The sequence below is a fragment of the Perca flavescens genome, chromosome 16, assembly GCF_004354835.1.
Source record: "Perca flavescens isolate YP-PL-M2 chromosome 16, PFLA_1.0, whole genome shotgun sequence".
NCBI classification, from domain to species: domain Eukaryota; kingdom Metazoa; phylum Chordata; class Actinopteri; order Perciformes; family Percidae; genus Perca; species Perca flavescens.
In genome coordinates, this window is record NC_041346.1 from 15,022,342 (window position 1) to 15,046,215 (window position 23,874).

General features: G+C 39.8%; 3 protein-coding genes across 3 annotated transcripts in view; all 3 read right to left on the reverse strand.

Annotated features, from left to right (window-relative positions):
• Positions 1-13,356, reverse strand: part of LOC114571323 (RIMS-binding protein 2) — a 65,268-nt gene extending 51,912 nt beyond the window's left edge. Inside the window, exons 1-4 of the mRNA XM_028602224.1 lie at positions 12,865-13,356; positions 11,964-12,112; positions 10,778-10,921; positions 953-1,096 (exon numbers count right to left, since the gene is read on the reverse strand). Of these exons, the coding sequence (XP_028458025.1) occupies positions 953-1,096; positions 10,778-10,915 (282 nt within the window). The 5' untranslated portion in view covers positions 10,916-10,921; positions 11,964-12,112; positions 12,865-13,356. The remainder of the gene's footprint in view (positions 1-952; positions 1,097-10,777; positions 10,922-11,963; positions 12,113-12,864) is intronic.
• A 560-nt stretch (positions 13,357-13,916) lies between these two features.
• Positions 13,917-19,465, reverse strand: noc4l (nucleolar complex associated 4 homolog). The gene is made up of 15 exons (XM_028601950.1): positions 19,285-19,465; positions 19,025-19,145; positions 18,110-18,216; positions 17,539-17,646; positions 17,210-17,359; positions 16,994-17,096; positions 16,831-16,865; positions 16,700-16,750; positions 16,462-16,573; positions 16,223-16,283; positions 16,004-16,114; positions 15,480-15,643; positions 15,206-15,288; positions 14,421-14,534; positions 13,917-14,300 (listed from the first exon to the last, which is right to left on the reverse strand). The coding sequence occupies exons 1-15, from the start codon at positions 19,435-19,437 to the stop codon at positions 14,181-14,183; spliced, it is 1,593 nt and encodes a 530-aa protein (XP_028457751.1). The 5' UTR covers positions 19,438-19,465; the 3' UTR covers positions 13,917-14,180.
• Positions 19,466-20,556: 1,091 nt separating this feature from the next.
• Positions 20,557-23,175, reverse strand: pus1 (pseudouridine synthase 1). The gene is made up of 6 exons (XM_028601863.1): positions 22,835-23,175; positions 22,375-22,604; positions 22,141-22,278; positions 21,678-21,780; positions 20,880-21,586; positions 20,557-20,767 (listed from the first exon to the last, which is right to left on the reverse strand). Exons 1-6 carry the CDS (start codon positions 22,896-22,898, stop codon positions 20,735-20,737), a joined length of 1,275 nt encoding a protein of 424 aa, XP_028457664.1. The 5' UTR covers positions 22,899-23,175; the 3' UTR covers positions 20,557-20,734.
• Positions 23,176-23,874: the final 699 nt, after the last annotated feature.

Below are 23,874 nucleotides of genomic sequence, written 5' to 3' on the forward strand. Positions count from 1 at the left end.
ACATGATGGTTCTTCTCTATGCTTAGTTCTTCATTTGTACTGTATCTAGTTTTCATATATAGAGGCAACAAATAGGTTTTCAAATATGAACTCATGCATGCTTCTATATGTGAAGGTGACAGTACTCTCAATCACAAACCAAATGAGTGGTGTGTAACAAACTTTTTTAGCCTTAGAGCTACGCTGAACTGAAACATTGTCAATAAATTGTTTGTAAATGCAGACTGTAGCAAGCAGGTTTTGCTCTATTTAACTGAAACTAATTTCAAGCCATTGAGGCTTTTAACAGAAGCAGCCATTATGTTGTGTCAGTTCCCCTCTGCCTGTCTGTCCACACTACTGCAAATGGGCATGTTGCCAAGACAACAGCTCACACACCTTGCCATCCGAGACCACCTGGGGGAGGCCTCCAAAGGACTAAATACACAAATGCATGCATGAACATACAGTGCAAACAAAAAAAACACATGGCCACACACACACACACACACACACACACACACACACACACACACACACACACACACACACACAAACACACACACCTCCTTATCTATTTTACACCACATTACACATGCATGCCCACATGTCTGCATAACCAAGACCAATCAGAGGGAGTATGTGTGCTGTGCATGAGTCAAGGCCATGTGAGTCCCCCTACAATACACAGCTGCATCCTTAAAAAATAAAAGCTGCAACAGGGACTTGAATGTAGTGCCTCACTGACACTCTCTACGTACATACAGTAAAGTGTCACAATAATCACATCTCAAGAGATTCAATTCCAGAGAAGAGTTACCAGTAAAAATATTGTGCTCATTTGCAGGCAAAAAAAAACTCATCTAAAATAATGAGTGGGAAATGTGCAGAATGGCTGAGAACGAGAGAGATTGGGTGCATCTTTGTGTCAGAAAAAAAGACAAAAGTGGGGTGGTGTGAGTGGGAAGTTTACCAGTTTCCTATACTGCTGTTTCTCTTGGCGAAGCGTGGCTACCTCAAGCTTCAGAGCTCGGTTTCTCTCCTCCAGCAATCGAAAGCGGTTCACATTGTAGACTGATTGTGCTGTAGTTTGCTGGGATGAAACTTCAAATCTTGCCTGGATGTGAGAAAATAAAGATGAGGAAAATATTAGACACTTCTGGTATTATTACTTATTATTCATTATTTCATTATCATTATTTTGAGTTTTAGCTGTCATACTGCACCATGTAAAAATCTAACATAACTAATTAAACTAAATATACAGATACAAGTCTACAGCCTTAATAGCAGCTCTGGACTTGAGCTTTGAGCTAAATGCTAACATCAGCATACAAATTTATTTGTCGCCTGAACGTCTCCCAAAATAGCATTGTTATGCTATTAGTAAATCCTAGGTTTAGTGCCATACGATACCAATCATCACTATGGAAACACTGGTATAAGTCTTTTATAGAAATGTAGTATTGTTGTTTCTTCTGGCTTTTATTTCTTTGTATATGTTTTTATTTGTTTTTAAGGTATGTTGTATGTCATGTCTGTGTCTTTTGAATGGACCTTGAGTCTGGAATAAAAACGTTGATTGACTAACATGCACATAATAACAATGCTAACATGCTGATGCTAAGGATAATGTTTGCCCTGTACCACCATTGTTTGCATGCTAATATTTTCTGATTAGCATCAAACTCAAAGTACAGCTGGATGTTTATTTGTTTATTTGTTTATTTATTGAGGATCCCATTAGCTGAAAGTCTGTGCAATCAGCTAGTCTCCCTGGGGTCCATTCTAAAAAAAAATTACATTACATTACAACAACAATATACACATTTCAATCATAACAAAATCGCATATACACATTTCATATCTATACATACATACACAAACACATACATACATACAATCTAATTTCCAATCATAGTAGGACTAAATGTTAATATAATATTAATATAATTACTTTAATCAAAACATATAAAAACCTACATCAACACAAAACATCTAAGATTTCTTTTAAATGACTGCTTATTACAAAGCTGACGCACTTCAATAGGAATGTTATTCCAGATGACAATAGCTCTATACAGGACAGTTTTCTTCATAAAATTAGTTTTTGGATAGGGGATTGTTATATGACCAGTATTTGCCTTTCTGGTGTTATGATTATGCACGGAGTTGCAATACACTAATTGATTAAACTGAGAAATAGGCATTTTCATTGTCAATGTGTTATATATCATAGTACCTAAAGTAACTGTTATTCTTTGGTGTAAAGTGAGCCAAGAAAGAGTGGAATACATCTGATCTCTACTTGTTTTAATTGAGCAGCCCAGTACAAGTCTTGCTGCTTTATTATGCGCAACCTGAATTTTAGTTAAGTCCTTTTTAGTTGCAGAGGACCACACCTCGGTGCAATATGACAAATGACAACTTAGCTTTGGGGAGTTTATTACCTGGAGTCCTTATGTTTTGTCGCCCCGCAGTTTTCTCTGGATTAGGGTGGCACCTAAATCATGGTTGCAGCTATTGCTGTGGTCCTGCTCCGCACCCTGCTATGCCCTGCTACGTCCTGCTATGCCCTGCAGTACCCTGCTACACCCTGCAGTGCCCTGCTACACCCTGCTACACCCTGCAGTGCCCTGCTACACCCTGCCACACCCTGCAGTGCCCTGATATGCCATGAACTACTATTTCTAGTCATAGTTCAGTTATCTTTATTGTGACTATAATTGCCACTGTTCATCACACCCCAACCAGCACCGTCAGACACCGCCTGGGTCTGTCCGAGGTTTCACCCTAAAAGGAAGTTGTCCTCACCACTCAATGTTTCTGCCTAAAAGGGAGTTTTTCCCTGCCACTGTCGCACGAAATGCTTGCTCTTGGAGGAATTACTGGAATTGTTGGGTCTTTGTTAATTATAGAGTGTGGTCTAGACCTACTCTATCTGTAAAGTGTCTTGAGATAACTCTTGTTATGATTTTATACTAGAAATAAAATTGAAATGCATTATAAAAATTATACATAATGCAAAAAGGAGAACTTGATTAATAGAAGTTATGAAAGAGGGCATAGGGCTACTGTCAATCTTGCTTACAGTTATATACTCAGGCTTTAGTTCCATCCCGTGGGGTCAGTCACAGCAAAAGGATTACCAGGCCTGAAAATGAAGCTGCTACTGCAACAGGTTTGTGCCTCAGCGGGATTTGCCAGTCAGTGTTTTCCTCCTTAGAAGTTTTCTTGATGGGCTAGAATGGCCTTTCAAAGTGAATTTTCACTCTGATGCTTGAACCCTCCATGGAAATACACTGCATATCTGTAATAGGCAGGCCGGAAGCTTTTCTTGAGGTCTGTGAATAGTCTTGTATTGCTCAGTTAGTTTTCCTTCATGCCAGACATCTATTTGCACAATTTGATGGCACTTTTTTGAGTTCACAATTGTCTTGTTTTGGAATAGAACTGCTCTGCTGTCTATTTCGTGCTTTTCGAATTTTACAATAACTAGGAGGCCACCAGAGGGGCTGCAGATAGAGGAGAAAGCTGTGCAGCTGTTCGGCTGAGGTAAGGGGGAAGCTGATTTAGGATAAGTGCATGTAAACTCTGGCTGTGCCTCCTGAATTTAAACACCCTCCAAGGATGCAAAGATGCTCTGTTGTGTATCAGAGGATAGAACTCTTCCCTATGAGTTAATCTAAAAAATGGATTAGATGCTCCACTCCAGAATATCTACTTTTAGTAATATAAATGTATGAATAGAATAGAAACATTTTGGAGAGCTACAATCTGAAATCCCAAATAGGGTGTAGACTTCCCATTTGCCTCCTGAAAAAGCCAGCCCAGCCACTCCAATATTACAACATCTATAAAAAGGAAAACATTCCCACCTGAGACACAATAAATCTGTGCTGCATTACCCTGAAGCCTGTTCACTTTTCTCTTTATCTCTGCTCTCTCTCTCTGAAATTTAAATTACCCTTTTTCATTTGGAGGAGAATTAAAGAAGAGGTGAAAAAATCAGCCCATTGTTGTCTTTTGAATACTTTTTCCTTGTAGTAACGCCTGAACAGCCAACAGATACCGGTATTACTCTGATATATCAATTAGCATGTTAGCAGAGCATTTGGAATCTTGTCAGGCACACAAAAGAAATCACACGTACATAAATAACAACCAGTTCCCCTGACTGCAAGCCAGACTATCATCCTCCACACACAAAATAAATACAAAAAACAAAGTTGCAGACAATATGTCAGTTAACACAGCCAGCCAATGCTATAAAAGCCAGTATGATGGAACCGCCAAGCAGACAGACATATACACCTGCTAATACAGCAGACCTGCCAAGCAGACAAGATAGACCCACCAGTGTAATATGGTGGACTTTCCAAGAACAGAGAGATAGATAGACCTGCCAACCAGTACTGTGGGTTTTTCAAAACAGACAGACAGACTTTTCAACACATTCAGTCAGCCTATTTATGAGTGAGATATTAGGCCATATGGACATCCATGGGAGAAATGATTTATGAGTCATTTAGACCAGAAAACCACTGGTGCAAAAATGGAATGTGCTCTTGAAAAAAAAAATCAAAAACAGGTTATCACTTTGGTAACCTGACGTAGTTATTAGAAAATGATAACAGTAATTATCGCATGGTTATTGCATGTGGTTGATTGGGCTCTGGAGCAGATTAATGGTACTCATCAACGCCAGGTTGAGACAACTAATTCAAACGTAATAAGCTCAGTCCCCAAATCAGTAGACCAGTGGTTCTCAACCAAGGGGTCGGGACCCCTAAGGGGGTCGCAAGATCATTTCTGGGGGTCGCCAGATGGTTCGGGAGAAAAACATTAAATAACATACGTCTTTTCTCAATTCCAAAATTTGTACTCCTCGATCCTCAATCCTCCGGCTTGTGACCCGAAAATCATTCTCAGCACGCCATCTTGAAGGACATTCTTATTCCTAAAATGCACATCAAGAAACGAGGAGGCTCCCCGGAGGAGCTATAGTCGAGGATACACCGATGTATCCTCTGCGGATTGCGGACTGGTTAATCCACGGATCGGGCCGCTCGGATCCTATGAAAACATTCTAATTAATAGTGGGTGGGTGAAATAATACATAATTAATGAGGAAAATATTAGCGTTCTCTAAAATGTGAACATAGCAGAGCTGTTGTCAGACATACAGCTTCATCTGTAAGTGCGTCCCTAGAGAGAAACAGCAGATTAACTTCATTGATTATTTCAAAATGTAAAAGTCTAGTTCTGTTTCCTCTGTCAAGGTTACTGTATAACTATACATAGTTTTGCTGCTTAAATGTAAGACAATATTAGCTGCATTGACACTACTGCGCGCATGGAAACGTTTACAATAACTGAAAGCAGCCTCTCTAATCATTAAAGTAAATCGTTAAAGAAAACACTTAATAATTTAAAAAGCAACGTAGCCTAGAGGGACTAGAGGGGCAAGTAAATGTCCATGCAGGTCTCTAAATCGGAGAAAATAATTCATTCAGGTGGGTGGATGGTGGAGGATTTTAAGCATACAACATCCGTACATTGTTATCACATTATGCCACGTTATGAATTGAATTCAAAGTAAATATAGAAGTTGTAATTAACGCTATTCAGCTCATTTGACAGAGATCATAAAATACAGTGCATGACTAACAGTGAACAGCGGATGCAGCTGTGCCGCACGTCGTATTTAATCAATGTCGCTTTTAAATCGACAGCTTCGAGGCAAATATGTCTCATGTTTGTTAGATGCCTGTGGCCTCGACTCCTCTTTCCTCAAGTCTCTTCCTCCACTCCTCAGCTCGAATCTCCTGTGGGTGGGACTAAGACGCGAGGAAAGGAACCAAGGAGAGGAATCTGGGATGCACAAACTGGGAATTGGAAAAGGGCTATATTCTAGTCTGGGGAATTATTTTTACATTACTGTGTGAGTTTGGTACATTTCATGTGTTATATTCAGAGCTTTGTGTGTAAATCAGGAGGTCCTGGAACACAGAAAGGCGTCTGAAGGTGGGTCAGGGGGAGAGAAAAAGTTACAAACGCATCAAAAATCCACAGAGCCTGGAGCACATTGGACAAGGCTAGGTGCTAGATGCTAAAACTAAAATCTAAATCGTCATTAAAGCAAAGCAGTATGTGTTTACATGTATTAATCAGAGCATTCACAAAAATCACTCAAAATCAGCTGTTTACACTTTCTTTCTTGATGTCAATTGAGGGTTGGGGGGGGTTGGGGGCGGGTGGGGGTTGCCTTCCACTTGGGAGACATCATCCTTTGCCTTGCTGCCCTGACAGGAGCTGCGTCAGAGTTGGGAATTATGACGCACTTGTGCGCTCTGGGGCCACAAGAAATACCGACAACATCTCCTGCTAAATGTGAGCCAGGAGGGGAGGAATTTAAAGGGACACAGTGAAAAGGTACAGAGAAACATTCTTGGCCATGCATCCACTCCCATATATACGTCGTCTCACACTTTCTGAATTCCAGCCTTAACAATTCATTGTGGATCAACAAATGGAAATTACATGCATTGTTACAAATGCATTGTTACAAATGCATCCAAAATGTTGCATTCATTCATCCAGTCATTATGTAATGGAACAGTGGTAATGTGTATTTTTTTGTTTTCCATATGCTTCGTCTTGTTTGGTAAGAAGGTCCACAACATTACACCACTGTGGATGAATATAAGACATAGAGATATTCCAATAAAAAAAATTTCTTCCCATTCCCGTTTCCTTATTCCGTTGCGTGAACTTTCGGCAGATACCGAGTACTGATCTGATACCAGCGAGTGAAAGCAGTATGAAGCTGTATACTACTAAGCCGGTATGGATGTGATATGATTGCTATCATTGTTATATGGTCTGGCTCAGGTTAAACCCTTTGTAAAACATAAACATGTACATACAGAGAATGAATGTCATAGAACATTCTTTTATTATCCAGTTTGAAAGTCAGTCAAAAAGAACATAAACTACCTTAAAGTAGTAAAATAGTGTATGAATAAGTAAACTATGAATGTGTGAAATGATAAGATAGCTTTCTTTAGTAGAGAAAGACTGCACACTAGGCAGAAAGAATGAGATAGAGAAGACCCCGTGGCAGTCACCTTAAAACTGTGTTTAATATTAGATCTTCCTCTTCCTTTTCACAGTGGGACAAACACAAAAATAATAATTTAACAAGTGTTTGTCTACATCTATTACAATTTACTATTATTATTAAGTTGCTCTTATCCAAGCCAAGCACTGTATTAAAAAAATGGCATGTTTCCTCTTTCATGTCTTTTAATCTTATTGAAAAAGCTAGCACCTGGCCAAGGGGTCAGTCACAAGTAAAAGATTACTCGAGCTATGAATGAAGTTTTGACTGGAGGTAAGACGGGGCTGAGACAGCTTTTAGGAAATATTAGACATTCTGGCCTAATGGAAACTGACTTCCAAGACCTACTAGTGGTTGCAAATAAAGGCCATGTGAAAAAGGTTTGAGGTAATGCCTACTCAACAGTACATGGCCTCTCAGATGTGATTCAGACATACAGCGCTCAGAGGAAAAGTCAACGATAATGTAAATTTAACCATGTGTTGATCAATAAACCTATTGAATTGCAATAGCTAGGCAACTACTGTTGAAGGTGATGTCTGTTTTCCACAGTATCATTTAATGATCTATTCCATGTCCTCCACATTGGTTCAGTTTTCTAGGTTAATATTTTGATTGTCATCGTTGATTTTTGTCACACAATGTAAGATGTTTTAACCACTTAAGATACTATATCATATGCACATTATTATTTTTGTCCTTCCAATGAGAGAAATTATTTTTGTGTCGACCAATCACAATACAAAAGGTCAACGTCATGTGCACAGCTCAAAGGCAGAAACCTGAGGTCAAAATGGGAGTTTATCTTTAGTACACAGGGGCAGCACACTTTACAGGCTGCGATTCAATGAGCTGTTCATGGACACATTGCTGGAAAAACAACTTCTAATTCCTATGAAAGCAACATCTGCATAAGCATATTTCTCACTAGCAAGAAAAAAAATAACTTCATTTCTGTGAATTGTTCCGACAGCACCAATGATGGGTACACTGTGAATGGATTATCCATTTAAAAATGATGAACAACTGTAGGCTGGGGTAACTGTTTGTTAAGCAAAGCAGATAATGTGGGTAGCTATTAAGAGGTTACAGCATATAATTATGTAATAGGGGCTTTTTAGTACTTTATGCCGTGCACAGTTTGGCTGTCCTCCACTTTCTGCAATAATGAATAGCTACAGATTTTAATTCACAATGACACCGAGAAATGCTTTGTGTGTTTTCATTCAATGGTTCACTTAAAAAATATATTTTTCTAGGATTTTATGGCATTTCAGCTTTGTTGGATGACTTATGGTGGAGGAACACAGGAGAATGGATTAGGAAAGCAGCATGCGGTGGCTGGCTTCGAACCAAGGGCATTGTGGTTAAGTGCCGTGTGCTCAGCCAACCAACCCACCAGGGTACCCCAAGGTAATCTTTTTTTGACTAGGGGTTATTTAAATAGATTGCCATATCGCCATCTGGTGTGTGAGTGAAATACTAGCATCGGTGGTGCCTGATGCAGTCAGCCGTGGATGTACAGCTATTGACCTGCCATTAAACCGATTTTCAAAGAAGAGAAAATCAGTCTTTTTAAGCCTACCAAGCTACTCTTGTCCAGTGTAAGTGTTGTTATAAATTGTGTTTCACTTGGAGTGGGATATAGACAGACTGTTCTCTCCTGAGTCAACTACTCAGGAGAGAAATAAATCACTATTGTTCATGAACACTTAGTCGCTGCTCCTCATTAAAGGAATACATGTTATCTTGTGTTGTACTAAGTCTCTGAGAATCACAGCAGCTACAGCAGCATCCAGTCCATCACTTGTGTGTTTTGAAAAAAAAGGGGACTGGGACAGCTGTGGGTACAGACATGGATTTTAAAATTATTTTTGCTGATACAGATAATGACTATGTCCCTACCTTAAAGGCAGTAGTACCCCTTTTGTCCCAGTATGACTCTCTCCCCTTCCCGTCACATCACAAGCTGGCAGTGAAGGCGGAGGTGAAGCGTCCTCCCAAATGCACGTGTATGCCGGTGCATGAGTGGCTTCCGATCTGCTGCTTAATAGCTTGCCTAGTCTGTATGCCACTGTAACAGTCTGGAAGTCTCACCCTAACATTCATTGCAAACTAAAAGAAGCTACAGTAGCTCACACACACTCCCTGAGTCCCTTAATATGTTAACGCTTCCTCTCATGCTCTCTACTCTTTCCTCCAGTGGCGCTTTAAAAATCCCCCCTCCCTTCTTTTCCGCTCTCTGTCTCACTCATACGCAGACATGTGCGCGCTGCGTTCAACTGACCAAAAACAACATCACACAAAAAATAGACATGTGGAGCGGCTTTTATTTAAATGTCCTGTGTCAATCTGTTGAGCAGTGACGTGTAAATCATTACATCACAGATGAGCTTTTTTTGTCCTCTTCTGACCATATGGAATAAAAAAAAACAATCCAAACACTTGGGATGGTAATATTGAACACTTTCTTTGCACCTAGTGACACATGCCACGTGTTTTCCAGGAAGCTAACCAATTACATTTTGTAATAGAAAAACAAAATGGGGATGTATTGTTAAATGTGCATCTTACAAAATCATTTAGAACGGTTACATACAAAAAGTGATTTGACATTTCACTTCAAGGCTTGAATGTTCTCACTGAGCCGTGGCAGTGCTTCTGTTTTTGTCAGTCAAAGATAGAGAGCCTATTACAATCTATCGTGTGAGGCAGCGAATCTGAATCAGGATACAGCATGCAAGTTGCCATCAAAGCTCCCCAAAACTTTGTTGTATAGGTAGATTTAAAAACACAAAAGCAGACAGGTGTGCTTTTGTTAGGGGTTGGATGAGGATAAAGATTATTGAAAACAACAGATTTACAGTCAAAAACACAAAACTATCTACTTTACAAATGGCAAGACAGGAGGAGCTGGATTGAGATTAAATAACATTTAGCAATAACAACAGCGATGGTTCTGGAGTACAAAAATAGAAAATGTTGTTGCACTTGTTATAGCACGCCCTGAAAAAATCTTGAATGAACTTCTTGCTCTGCTTGTGTGTTCTACAGAAAATAAAGCAATTAGACCTTCCCAGTTATTAGATATTCCAGTTAGGTGTTATTCTCACAACATTAAATTCTTCCTCGTAACGCTTGCAATTAGATGGCCATTTTTTTTTTTTTTTTTTTTTTACATATGCAGGGATAAATATTTTGTCAAAGTATGAGTTGTTAAATTAAAAAAACTACACAGCACAATTACTGCCATTGCATATACCTAGTACTGTGTTGTAAAGAGTGTATTGGAGAAGGTGGTTAACAAACTCCAACTCCATCATCACGAGTGGAGGAAAGTTGATAACTCTAAAAACATCAGCATCTGATGTTACGTCATAATGATGTGTAATGAAGATCTGTCAGATTAGGTTAAGCAGATGTTCCTTTTTTTCTAAGGACAGCCCATAAATGTGGTGCTTTATCCCCAGATTCCCCCCTCTCAAGTGGATATAATAATAACAGAGGAGGTTTGTTTTATGTAAGTAACTGGATGATTTCAATCATGGATAAACTCTTACAGACAAGATTAGTATTCAAGGGCAAATTCCCCCCTCATAAAGTTTGATCACAGTACTCTTATTGCGTAGTAGCAGTAGTAGAAACACAGGCCTACAGTGTGTGGTACCACAGTACCTTGCCCTTGGTGTGCAGGTGGTGATGGTGTAGGTTTCTGGCAGCGATCATGGCCAGCTGTCTCTGGATCCACTGTAACTCCATATGAGACTGCCTCAGGCGCTCCTCCACGTTAGCACCGGACGTGTGATCCCGCATTATCACCTGCAAAACCCACACAACCAGAGATTACACAGAGTGAAGACGCACTGCAAACCCCACACTCTCCTCACACCTCCATACAAACATACACTTACTGAACCACACGCACACAAACAAAACCAAAACATAAAACTGAATGTGTGCAATATAAATGTACTGTGAGCAGATTACATTAAAGTATTTAATTTACATTCAGCATATCTACCACTGCATGTTATTATGTTTTTTTTTTCCTTCTGACAATTAATTTTATTTTGGTAGACTGCCACCCAAAACAATGTGTAATTTAATTTATTTTAATGTAGCGAACAAAAATGTGCAACTGCACTTAGAAAACATAAGCACACAGAAAAGAATACTAATCTAGCAAAGAGTTTCTTGGCACTTACTGTACAATTTCTTCATCTTCTTTCATTAAAATCACATTACTTGTTTGTTAGTGTACGTATGTAATCAATCCCTGATGGCAACAATTTCCAATTTAACATTGCTGCCCCCTGCATCAATACGTATACATGCATTTGTAGGTGGTGACTGGTCGGATGTTTGTTTCCATGTGCGTGTGTGTGTTCAGTGAGAGGGAGAGAGAGAGAGAGAGTGGCACTCAGTTACATAAGAGAGGATTACTGTATCACAGCAACACAATGACAGGGGGGGTTTCGCGGGAAAAACATCCGATTTTATCAGTCAGTGCTAAATCCCCATCTATGTTGTCCTGTTTTGTACCTTTGTGCAAAACACACACACATGAATACACAGTAACTACTATACAGTGACACATGGAAGGTTAAGAAGATTAATGCTGCTTGCACCTCAGGAAATTTGACTTATGACTCTTCTGCTGCATCATCACACAGCAGATTTTAGTCATCTGTGTTCGGACTTTTAAACTAATACATTTCTGAACAAAAACTGCAGAACAAGATCACATTTGAAAAATAATTTAAATAGTTATACTTCAAAAGTATTTTTTTTGGATACTATCAACAACAAAGTGCCAGCAACTAATGGACAAATAAGAAATATGAGTGATTTGTTTTCATACTTGCTTTTTCTCACGAGGTAACAGGAAGAAAAATGTCAAATTAATCAGCTCCCTCTTCCCCTGTCTCTCTTAGAGCATCAGCCAACTGCTCAAACTGCTTCTCCGTGCTGCTGACTCACCTTGGACAGCTTCTATTTCCTCACCTGGGACTGGAGGAGGAGAAAGACAGACAAAACAACAACAACAACAACACACGAAAGCTCAGGAGTCCTGTAGATTTATGCAGAAATGTTCCATCCTGCCAATGAACCTGCAGCGGTAAGCATCTCTCTCACAGATTTATCAAGGTAAGAGGAGGGTGCAGTGTGCGCATGTGTGCGTCATTATCCAGGCCTGAATGGTGTTTTTCATTTGCAATCTACCTATTAATTATTCAATCAGCCCATTAGTATGATTGACTTCATAATAACACTGCTTTTTTTAAGTATGTAATCTCCCTCTGAAGAAGACAGCCTTACTATTGTGACACCATGTAGTAACTCAGCTTGATTCTGAGCAATTTTTATTGTTGCACTAATATCCTACTTGAGTACATACCCAATTAAACAACCGATCATTTTAGATGTCACTGGAAGTAGAGTTCAGTAATGGGGCTGCTGCATCATTTTAAACTGAAGAAGTTCCTCTTACAAAATATTTTCATAAAAAAGATGAAGCAGTGCTTCAAGGCATTTATCTAAAGCTTACAATGCATGCACTGTGTCTATAGTCAGGAGTTTCAGCAACTAGAATAACACTTTAAAACTGCAGTTTGCATATCCGTAAAAAAAGTATACCTAAAAGCTATAATGTTGCACCTGAAAGACTGTACATTTTCATAACAATCCTTAACTAAATACAGTGAAATATATTTGGGGTATAATACTGTATATTGTCACTAATGACTTTGAAAGATTGTTACCCATCCAGGTGATGCTCGTCTATTTCTCTCATCCTTTTCACAGTGATCTTCTGTTCTGCTGGCTTCTCACCTTCCCAGTTTTGGCAGAGTCTAGTGCCATGTGTCTGCTTAATCCTTAATAACGATAAGCCTTAAAAACAAAATAAAATACACAAACACTCCAAAACTGCAGGGATGCTGTGTATCAGTGAACTACATAAGCATGGCTTCAAATGTGTTCTGCTCGTTATAGCGTGTCCATTTGTAACGTTGCTGGTTTTGGACAACCCGGATATGACTTGCTCTTTACAAACAGAAGTCAGTTACGATTCAGAATTTTCTCTCATGGCGTGCTTGTACCCAAGGCTGCATGTTGTGTGACCATATGGCACACTTAACAAGGGAACGGAACACGGACAGAAGATGGAAAAGCGCATTTAAGAATAACTTCTCTCACTTGCACGCACGATATTTGAGCAGAAACCTGACCTCATGGGGGTGTCACAACGTACTGTCCAGATCCTTCATAACGTTAGCACACACACACACACACACACACACACACACACACACACACACACACACACACACACACACACACACACACACACACACACACACAGGCTGATTAGCCTTATAAATTGTTAGGCTAACATGTTATGTTGCATATTTTACACATTAAGCAGACAAAGATTAGCTTTCATCTGAAGTCGGGTTTCTGTCCCAAATACCTTGAAATCCAATATGTATTCTCCTTTTTAAACCGGTCTCTTCAACTGCTGTGGTTCTATAGGTAGCATATACTGGGTTTAGCAGGTTTTTTTAGCTGGAAATGTCTGACTGCTGCAGTGAGACCGAATCAACCATAAAAATGCCTACTTAGGACTGTAGAGCTGCAAAGTTAGATGGTAAGTCTCTGTGTCAAGTAAAAAAAATAAAAATAAAAGTGTATAGCTCAATATCACAAATTTGCCTCAAGTATTTTTATCATGTGTGCAACATGGGACACCCAAACTTGTACAAAAATTGAAATGGGAGTAAAACCATTTTAATTAAAACCCCCAAAAAATGAGCCCAATAGAAACAATGAGATTTATTCACCATGAACTATGGAAAAGGTTTTTACTAATGTACAATAGTTACACATCAATTTTCATGGAGAAAAACATAACTCCAGATCAAAGGCATTTCTGTTTTTTTCCAGTTGCTGCTGCTGCAGCTGGTCTCAGAGTGGTCTGTCCACACTTCCTGTTCAGGCCAAACAGCTGTAAACATTCACCTTGACAGATGAACTGGTCCTAGAAATGCATACCACGCTGTGAATGCAGCACCTTGTTTTAATCCAGACAGAAGTGCTGTCCTAACACATTAGCCCCTCCTTTTAGTAACTGTGTGGCAGTTTCAAACTCCAGTGGGACACTCTTGGTCTGAGACTGCTTCAGGTCTCTCTCCATCAGCTGGGGATAAGAACAAGGGACACATTACTCATGCTACTCAGATGACTGTTAGCTTCCATTTACTTTCTATGCACTCATAGACAACATTGTGTAATTCTATGTTTGGAAGTGTCAAATCACCTCATATGTTGTTATCTCCAGCACCTCGCTGATGTCATCCTCTTTTTCTGACAGAGGTGTGTTGATCGACATAGCAGCTTTGGCCACATCTGGATGGTAATGCTTCTGCAGTGTCTACAGGAAAGGAAAATAATTTAAACTTTCATTTGAAATTAAGTATTCTTCTATTAAGTTATGGCTTTTTTCCATTACATGGTACCTGCTCGACTCGCCTCGAATCTACTCGCCTTTTTTGGTTTTCCATTACGAAAAAAAGTCCCTGCTACCTGCCAACAAGTACTTTTTTAGTATCACCTCCGTCGAGGTTCCATGCGAGCTGAGACGATACCAAAAGGTGACGTGAAAACCTGCAGACTACTGACTGGTCGGAGAAAATCGTCACTAATCACTGCGTCATCATTGCTAGCGACAGACGGGGGTGTTCTGAACAAACCCGCCATTTTTTAAATAGTTTAGCCAGCTGTGTTTTTTTTCCAAAAACAACACACCTTCGACGTTCTGTTAGGTCACGGCAGTTTCCTGCGGTGTCGCTATGACTAACAGCCACACTCGCCTCACGCATGAGGCGGTACTAATCTGCAATGGAAAAAGGAGGACGGGGCACCGCGGTCGAGCTGAGCCGAGAATATCTGATACTAGCGCCAATAGCCTCAATGTAATAATCCTTCATCTCGTTTTCCAATCATGACAAACACCTTGGCCGACACAAGGCATAGCTCAGTTGTAGTCAGAGTCATGGATGATTCTTTTGTGAATCCAAAACCACCACATGCTGCTATACACACCTTAATCTCCCACAAGCTGCTCTCTAAGGCACGGCACTGAGCAGGGTCCTCTTCATCCATTAGATATGGGTCCTCCAAAGGCTCTGTAATTATGAATAGGAACAAACATCAACATATATCCTAAAATGCTTCCCTGGATTATAGAAGAAGATTGTACATCACAGTAAAATTCTCACAAGCTTGTTAAATATAACGATTCAGACTGGGAATCTAAAACCCAGACTGACAGTTTGAGTAGTTATAAATTTCAACCAGGAGAGTGGCTGACGCTCACCATCTTCTGTGCTGGGCTTGTGAATAAGGACTCTGCAGGATGGGTGGCGACGGATCAGGTTGTAGATGAAGGGCAGCACTATGAAGAGGGCCGTAGGCGGTGCTGTGAGAGCCAAACGAGCCAGGCGTTTGGCAAATGCAGCCACTAGGTACACTGGCAAGTGACTGGAGGAATGCACAAAAGCATATGTTACTAATGCATATATCCTTTTTGAGATATTATGTCGTTATCTTGAGTGGTGGGAAGGAAATTATTAGGTAACCAGTTTAAATATCCCAGATACAGTCAGTTTGCATTAGATAAGCAGTATCACTTGACCTCCATTTAGATCAGTGGGGCTCATTAGGGGCCAATCAAAGGTGTGTTATAATGGGAAATTTAACCTGTAACTCAGGCACTGCAGGTCAACTGGAAATAGTATTAACTACAATTGTACACCTGTCCAGTGCTCCAAGAGGACAGATGCAGACTATGTGGATAAACTGAGGGGGAAAAACACTTTAGCGAAGCATGAATGATCTTACCTGGAGCTAAGGAAGAGGTTAGCTAGGTGGAAAAAGCGTGCTCTGTACTTCACATGGAAAACAGAAGGCTCAAGCAGATTATACAACTTCTTGTAGAAATCCGGGTAATCTCTGTAAAAACACAAACAAACACAACATATTGTCAGTATTTATGCAATTCAAAAACATTTTACTGTAATTAATGTGGCCAAATTGATTAATTTTTCATGTAATACTTACAGGTTGTGTTGATGTATGAGGACAAAAAGGCCATTGAGGGCCAGCAGGCTGATAGCCCCACCTGTTCAACAAAAACATGACAAAATAGCATATCATGATTACCAGCATCCCCCTATAGAAATAATACATCCCAGAGACCAGATGTAGAAATGCCACTATGGTTATTTAAAAGTAGTTATTGTCAGCTCACATGAAGTTGTTGGGAGTATTGTCACTACTAAGCCACATGCACAACTTACCAACTTCATAGGCAGCAGTCAAGAAGTCAATCATCAGTGTGGGTTTACTCATGTGGGGTAAAATGGAGTCATGGAGGATCACCAAGATCTTTTTATACATGTTGCTTGGCAGCTACAGCAGAGGAATGAGATAGCACAGTGCCATATGTGTACAGAGAATACATTTTGATCTAAAAAATAAATAAAGCATAATTTAGGCATAATAGTGCCTAAATGCAGTCGAGATTTTTTATAATACCTTATACTTGAGAAAGCCCAGCCACATCCTCTCAAAGACACGCTTGTGTTCCTGTAATGAAGTACAACATTTAAAATCGTATTCAGGAAATATTTAAAATGTGAATGTCTGATTAAAAATATTTTACTTACATTCAGTTTAGCAACTTTCCAGTCATCATGCTTGGCTGGGGGAAAATACATCAGTTTAATGATTTGTAAAAAAAAAAAATAATAATAATAATAATAATAATAACATTTATTTACTAAACTAACAAAACAGCCTCTTCTCCCCAGTTCAAAAAGCAGGTCTCACCTTCCTGTTTGACCATAAAGTTGGTGAGTTCCGACTCCTGGCTTGGTACACTGATGTTGGACATGAGGGTGAACACATTGTTCTGATATATGGGAACCAATGCCTGATAAGAACAAGACAAGCCAAGAGCATTCAGCAAACCAAGTCATATTTACTAAAGAAATCAACAAGCACAGCTACAGCAGATCAGCCTAGCATTGAACAGAGGTCTCTTACCCCTTTGTTTTTGTCCATGACTTTGCCCACATCCTCACGGATGGAGCTCATGACATAATAGCGTACATCCTCCATCTCAAGGAACTCCTGGAATCTGGAGATCATCAGGGAGTTGTCTGTAGTTTTGGACAACAGTCGTTTCACCACTGCCTGATCATGACAAAAATAGAAATATCAGAAGGTGCATGTGCCATTAATGACAAAATCATTTGTAAAACAGTCTATTTCTTGTCTTGGCTAAAAACATGGGGAACTTCTTGAAGTCACACAAAAGAACAGATAAAAGGATATTATTTTTCCCAGCAGGTTTGCGTGACACAAAGTCCTACCTGGATGAGTTCTCTTGGGAAGCTGTAGTGTTCACTCCAGTCCAAGTCCTCGAGGGGATGCTGTCCTTCTCCTGCAGCAAACTTCATCAGGCAGCACAGGGCACTCTCCTGTATTTGTTTTTAAAAACAGACAACCTGATTTTCTTCAAACTCCAGTGGGACACTCACAAAAAAAAACAGACGATAGTTAATTTAACAGGGCAAGATGTTATTATCAAAGAAGATGGTGACTCCAGGATATTGGCAGTAATAACAGTGTACCTATTTTTTTAAAGTGAAAAACCCATGCACACTACACATCTATACTGTCTTAGAGAGGAAGTAATGTAAAAGAACCATTTGGACTGAAAGAACAAAGCTTCCTGCACAGGTCTCGTCGTGCGTACTCACTTTGATGTGACCCTTCTCTTATGGGTTAGTCTTTAGTAAATGTGCGACTAAAGAAATGAACACAAAGCATGACTTCATACTACAGTATCTGCTCAACCACAGTTTTACATTAAGAGCAGCATGGTTCTTTGGCAAGTGTGTGTGTGAGCACCATTTCTATTCAAGCTTTCAGTCAACTCACCTTGACTCCGTGAAGTTCATGGCTCAGGTGCTCAAGCAGCATCTCCACACAGCTGTTGTAACGGTGTCGCATGAACATGCGGTACTTCTCCTCAGCACTATACCCTCCTGAACCAGAAAAGATAGAGTCGGACACACTGAATGATGGAATGATTCGCAACCACGTTCTAGTCTGATGTACAACAAACTCAAACCCAGAGGAGGGAAAACGTTATAATCATGGCTGCTGAAATATTTATGAAATGTATAATGCCAATACTTAAATGTCATTTTCAACACACATTTCATTCAATATCCCACAAACCAGTACAGCAGTGCTGCTGGTGTGAAAACTTGTTAAAGGGTCCCATGACATGGTGCTCTTTGGATGCTTTTATATAGACCTTAGTGGTCCCCTAATACTGTATCTGAAGTCTCTTTCCCGAAATTCACCCTTGGTGCAGAATTACAGCCACTAGAGCCAGTCCCACAATGAGCTTTCCTTAGTATGTGCCATTTCTGTGTCTGTAGCTATTGAGGAGGAGAGAGGGGGGGGGGGGCAAGGTGGAGGGTGGGGGTGTGACCTTAACCAACTGCCACTTTGCTCGTTTGAAAGCCATCATGGTGGGCTAAATCTCTCTGGGTGGGTAAAGCAGAGAAAGGGGAGGTAACCTTGCTCCTTATGACCTCATAAGGAGCAGATTCCAGATCGGCCCATCTGAGCTTTCATTTTCTCAAAGGCAGAGTAGGATACCCAGGGCTCGGTCACCTATGTCATTTCTAGCCACTGGGGGACCATAGGCAGGCTGGGGGAACACATATTAATGTTAAAAAAAAACTCATAAAGTAACATTTTCATGCCATGGGACCTTTAACATACACTTCATAACTCGAGTTAATTGCTTTGCTGCATAATGCATTATCAGCCTGTACTCACCACTCAACGCCTCCTCCTCTCCGGGCAGTTTCCCCAAAAACAGCTCTTTCTTCTCCAACAAGGTGCAGAACAATTTGCTGCATGCATTGACAGCATTGACAACATCCTTCTCTTTTGCTGACTGCAAAAGGACACGGATAGTATTGTTTTAGTAACCTAGAGAAGTGGCATCCTGCTTGGTGTCAATAAAGCTAACGTTAGCTAACAAGCATGTAACGTTATTCAGTTGGGGTGCTCTAAAGTTAGTTGCATATATTTACCTGAAGGAACTCGAGGATGTCAAAAACGTCGTTGGCATTTTTTCTACTTTCAAGTATGCTCTCGACTTTGGTATTTAGGTCAATTTTAGCTGTTTTTACACTTTGTTCTGTTGTTTTTGCCGAACTCACGTTGCGTTTCTTGGCCGGCGCCATGACTGAGTGATGCTACGTTCATGTGACATTTGAGGAATACGAAAGACTTTTCATTTCAAACATCATGGAAGATCTTAGAAATTAGTTTGTGAAAAAAATAAAATTAAAATATTTTATTTAATTTTACCGAATAAGGCTTCACATTTCATACTTTTTTGATTCATTATCTTTCATGGCCGTGAAAGTGTCATTATATATCCATAGTAAATGTGTGCAATCCATAGACAGTATGAGGTGAGAGTTCTGCTTTACTGTATGTCCAAAGGACAGTGAATGCAACACTGGTCCCAAACACTCAACTTGTGTCGCCTCCTAGCGACTGGAGGGTGAAGTTCTAGCTTAGGTTTTACCACTTGAGAGTAGCTACCTAATAGCGGTTTAAAAACATTTTATCAAAAAATATTTACATTGAGTGCCTCTCAACTGTAATGAATAACTATATGATAAAATAGATTCTGTCCCATGTATACCACATCTTCACTACTGCAGCTCTGACATAAAAGCTATAGTGACCTATGTTGACTTTCCAAGTATGCAAGTACAACATGGAATGAAAATAAAGGCATTACTTCAAGTTTCTCATTCCATTTTCAGTTGTTTTTTTAAATTAGCTGCATGTTCTAAGGTTTGCTTAAGAGGATGTGTCAATGACCTTACAAATATAATTTCAACAAAGACCATTAGCTAATACAGATTTGAAGACAGGGCGTGAACATTTAGCTCTTTAGTGAACATTTTAAACAAAAAAGGCATAATATAAATTATGCCTAATAAATATCTAATCACTTAGATTTTACAAAATATAGACACTTGATTAGGCTAACAGTGTGGAAGTCTTATATTAGCTTCAGCTGAACCTTTAAAATGCATTCTTGCATAGGACCTGGACAGTGGATGTTGTCCCTAATCTTATAGTGGAGTTGTGGTGTTGTGTATTTGCTTCACAGCCAGTATGGACAGCAACCAGTAAGTTTTACAATTTACATATGAATATTGCATTGCAAAAAAAACTATCCTTAAGAGTCTGCTTACAAAACAAAGCTTAACTACCAGCACTAATGGGGCTGAGACACAGGTTGGCGCAGGGCATCCGCAGTTGTTACAAGGAAACAAGCAGGGTACAATAAAGAACAGAGAGGCTTTATTGTCACATTTGTTTAATAACATTTGTATAAGAGAAGCAGAATTGAATACCACTAACAAAATCTTGGAAGATATACTAAAATGAAAGCAAATATTTAACAAAGAGAGAATGTTTTGGTGAGAAAAAGTCTCTTCTTACAGCAGGCAGGGTGACCTAATCGGAGTCATTTCCTACATCTGCATTGTCCTGGGGGAATAGGAGAGCAACAATGATTAAGAATACGTAACTAAATGGATTGTTAATGTCAAACATCAGGGTTCTAAATAAATATTGTTACTCTATTATGGCTTCCAGATACCTGTTTCTGGTCCTTATTGTCTTGTGTGTCAGTGGCTGTGGCTGAAGCTTCAAAGTCATGGATAGGAAGCGTGGACATCCAGCTGACCATGGAGCCCTCTTGACACTCCGTCTCCACAATGCTGGGGTAGATGTAAGCCTCCTTGAAGGCCTTGATTGCCTCCTCCTCACATTCCCAATCCAGCCGCTCATGCAGCCCGTCACCTCCGAATCGTTTGTTGTACCGGTCAAAGTGAACCCTCTCCAGGACCAGCCCCAGTCCTGGCGCTTTGGGCACATCCACTTTCTCCTGTCCCCAGCTCCGCTCCATCACGTCTTCCTTCGCATAGCCCTTTATCACCGCAATCACCAGGCCGATCATCTTCCGGATTTGGTGCAGCATAAAGCTCTGGCCTCGTACAGTGATCACTGCAAACTGAGTACTGCTGTTGATAAAAGGTTCTCCACAAGACATCTCAGTGATATAGCGGCGGGCACTGGGGTCACTTGGAGCCTTCTGAGAGGTGAAGTTGTGGAAGTTATGGGTGCCTTTGTAGAGAGCAAACAGACGGTTCACCCTCTGAAGTGTCTCTGGCTCAAGGCGAAAGGCTGCTATATTGCCAGTATCATAGTCTTTTGGGGAAAAGGCCACAGTTGGAAGCATATAGGCGTATGTACGAGCATCACAGTTGTTTTTGGAATTGAAACCTTGGGTCACCCGTTTAACACCTGTTGGAACAAAAGTTAAAATTGCTAAATGTTAAAACCCATCCTCTCCGCTCCAATCAATAAAACTGGATTATGAGAACCAATGTCTCACCGAGCACTCGGATCTGTGGTGGCAGATGCTCATTGATTTTTTCAATGATGTCTTCAATTAACCGTAGCTTCAGAGACACCACTTGGCCAGCTGCCGACACACCCTAAACATATTCAAATAGACAACCACCAGCACAGTTTGTCATAATGATATACCAGTAATACTGATTTAAGCAAACTCATATCATGGCTTGTTAAAACATGATAACACCACCCATTACACTTGTTACACATTAAAACTGACAAAATACCCAACAACGGTTGGGCAACACAATACAATGGATATCAGAATCATCTGTATTAGCCATTTTTGCGTAAACAAACAAGGAATTTGACTCTGGTTAATCTTTGCTCTCAAAGTACAACATTCACTTAACATATAAAGAATACAAAACAGAAAGGACAGTAAAAAAAATATGTGCTATGAAATGAACTCCTGCTGTGATATCTGTACAAACACATACCTTATCTGTTCTGGCACATCTTTGAAAAGACATCTTCTTCATGTCGTTGCCATGGTTTTCTGGAATGCAACCTGATTTAATAAGTGCAGTGACCAGATCATCCTCAATGGTCCTAAACTGAGAGGTTCCTACATTTCTCTGAAAAAGATTTAAATGCATTTAAATTTAGTAAGACTTGGAGCTCTGAAAGTGCTTGGACCAGTCTGAGAGAGCAAAACCAGTTACAGTATGTACCTGCATGCCATAGTATCCCTTTCCAGAGTATGCCACGAGGAGGACCACTTTCTTTTTGGGATATTTCTTCTCATCTTCAGTGGTTTCCACCTCCGCTTTTAGTTTTTTGGGATCCTTCACTTTCTCAGCGTCAGAGTCTGCATTTTCCTCATTGGCTCTTTTCAGCAGCTTGGCCGTCTGTTCATCTCTGGATCCTTCACTCATCATGCAAAATAACTTATGAAGGCCACCTGTAAAGAGAATGATAATGATGATGATGATGATGCCTTGTTATACTACTACCTTTGTGTAACATGAACATTAAGTAGTACAGCATGGCATGCCCTGTAAGCGTATTTGCACACATATTTAACAAACAAAAAAAAACGACAGGGTATTCAACAAATAGCACAGGAATAGACACTCATCTACAGCTTGCAGACTGAATGCATTGACAGTCATATCGTCTTTGTTTCCTTACCGTTTCCCTCTAACGTCAGTTTGTGGTTAACTAAGGCACTCAACAACGGTCGGATTTTAAACATGTCACGCTAAGCCATCATGCAGCTAAAGGATTCAAACAGATCAGCTGAACTAACGCTACGGAAGCTAACGCGGTGAGGAGCAGACTATTCTAATACAACTAGCATCGGTTGACGAAATATACAGTCTTCTAAAAACGTAAGTGAGACCTTTGAATGTCTATATTTAAAAATATTTATAAATAAAGTGCAAACTGTAGCTGTATCTAACAGTCCGTAGTAGATGCGGCAACATGCACACATGGGCAATTTCAACTTTGAACTCTGGTGGAAATATCGCGAGACTCGTCTTGTTCTCACTTTCGCTTACGTCATAGCAATACCCATTTAATTAAAAAAAAGGTAATTCAATTTAGCCTCTGGTGGAGAGGATATAATGATCATCTTTCTTGTTTCTTGTTCACCTGTTTTTAAACCGTATGATTTACATGGGGGTTTTTACATCCAAAATATGAAAAATGCAAAACTTTCAACTGTTTTGCACGTTTTAAGAGTTGAACTTCAAGACCTCTAATATCATCTATTATCATGTAATAATAATGGTTTCCCGGGTCTACATTAAGTAGAAGATTAACCATAGAAATGGGATTAACATAAAAGACAATGTTCACCACATTCAACAAATAGCCTACAGTTTACAGACAATTTTGAGAACTATACACATGTAGTAATGTTTTTGTCCACTTGAGTGCAGCAAAATCACACAAATAGGGAAGTCATCCAGCTGCTGGAAAATATGTTTTAAATCCAAATGGCACCAAGTTGTAGCCTATTTTAGGTTTTGGTTTGCAATCTTATCTGACTCTCATAGTAGGCTAAATCTCATGTTGTTGTATTCATTTTTCCAAATATCAATATGCTTTAAAATTAATAATACCTATAATTTTCATATAGTGTAGACTACAATTTATCATGTTATAGGGTAATACTATACCTTAATAGACTGTCTGCTTGTGTCTAGAGGTTTACAAAAGATGAA

Excerpts from the sequence above, each read along its gene's own strand:
- noc4l (XM_028601950.1), bottom strand. The coding sequence starts at position 19,437 with ATGGCGCCGGCCAAGAAACGCAACGTGAGTTCGGCAAAAACAACAGAA. Across the intron at positions 16,866-16,993 it reads CTTTATGGTCAAACAGGAAG|CCAAGCATGATGACTGGAAA; the intron begins GTGAGACCTGCT and ends ATTTTCCCCCAG. Across the intron at positions 16,751-16,830 it reads GGAAAGTTGCTAAACTGAAT|GAACACAAGCGTGTCTTTGA; the intron begins GTAAGTAAAATA and ends ACTTCATTACAG.
- pus1 (XM_028601863.1), bottom strand. The coding sequence starts at position 22,898 with ATGTTTAAAATCCGACCGTTGTTGAGTGCCTTAGTTAACCACAAACTG. Across the intron at positions 22,605-22,834 it reads ACTGACGTTAGAGGGAAACG|GTGGCCTTCATAAGTTATTT; the intron begins GTAAGGAAACAA and ends TTCTCTTTACAG. Across the intron at positions 20,768-20,879 it reads ACAATAAGGACCAGAAACAG|GACAATGCAGATGTAGGAAA; the intron begins GTATCTGGAAGC and ends CTATTCCCCCAG.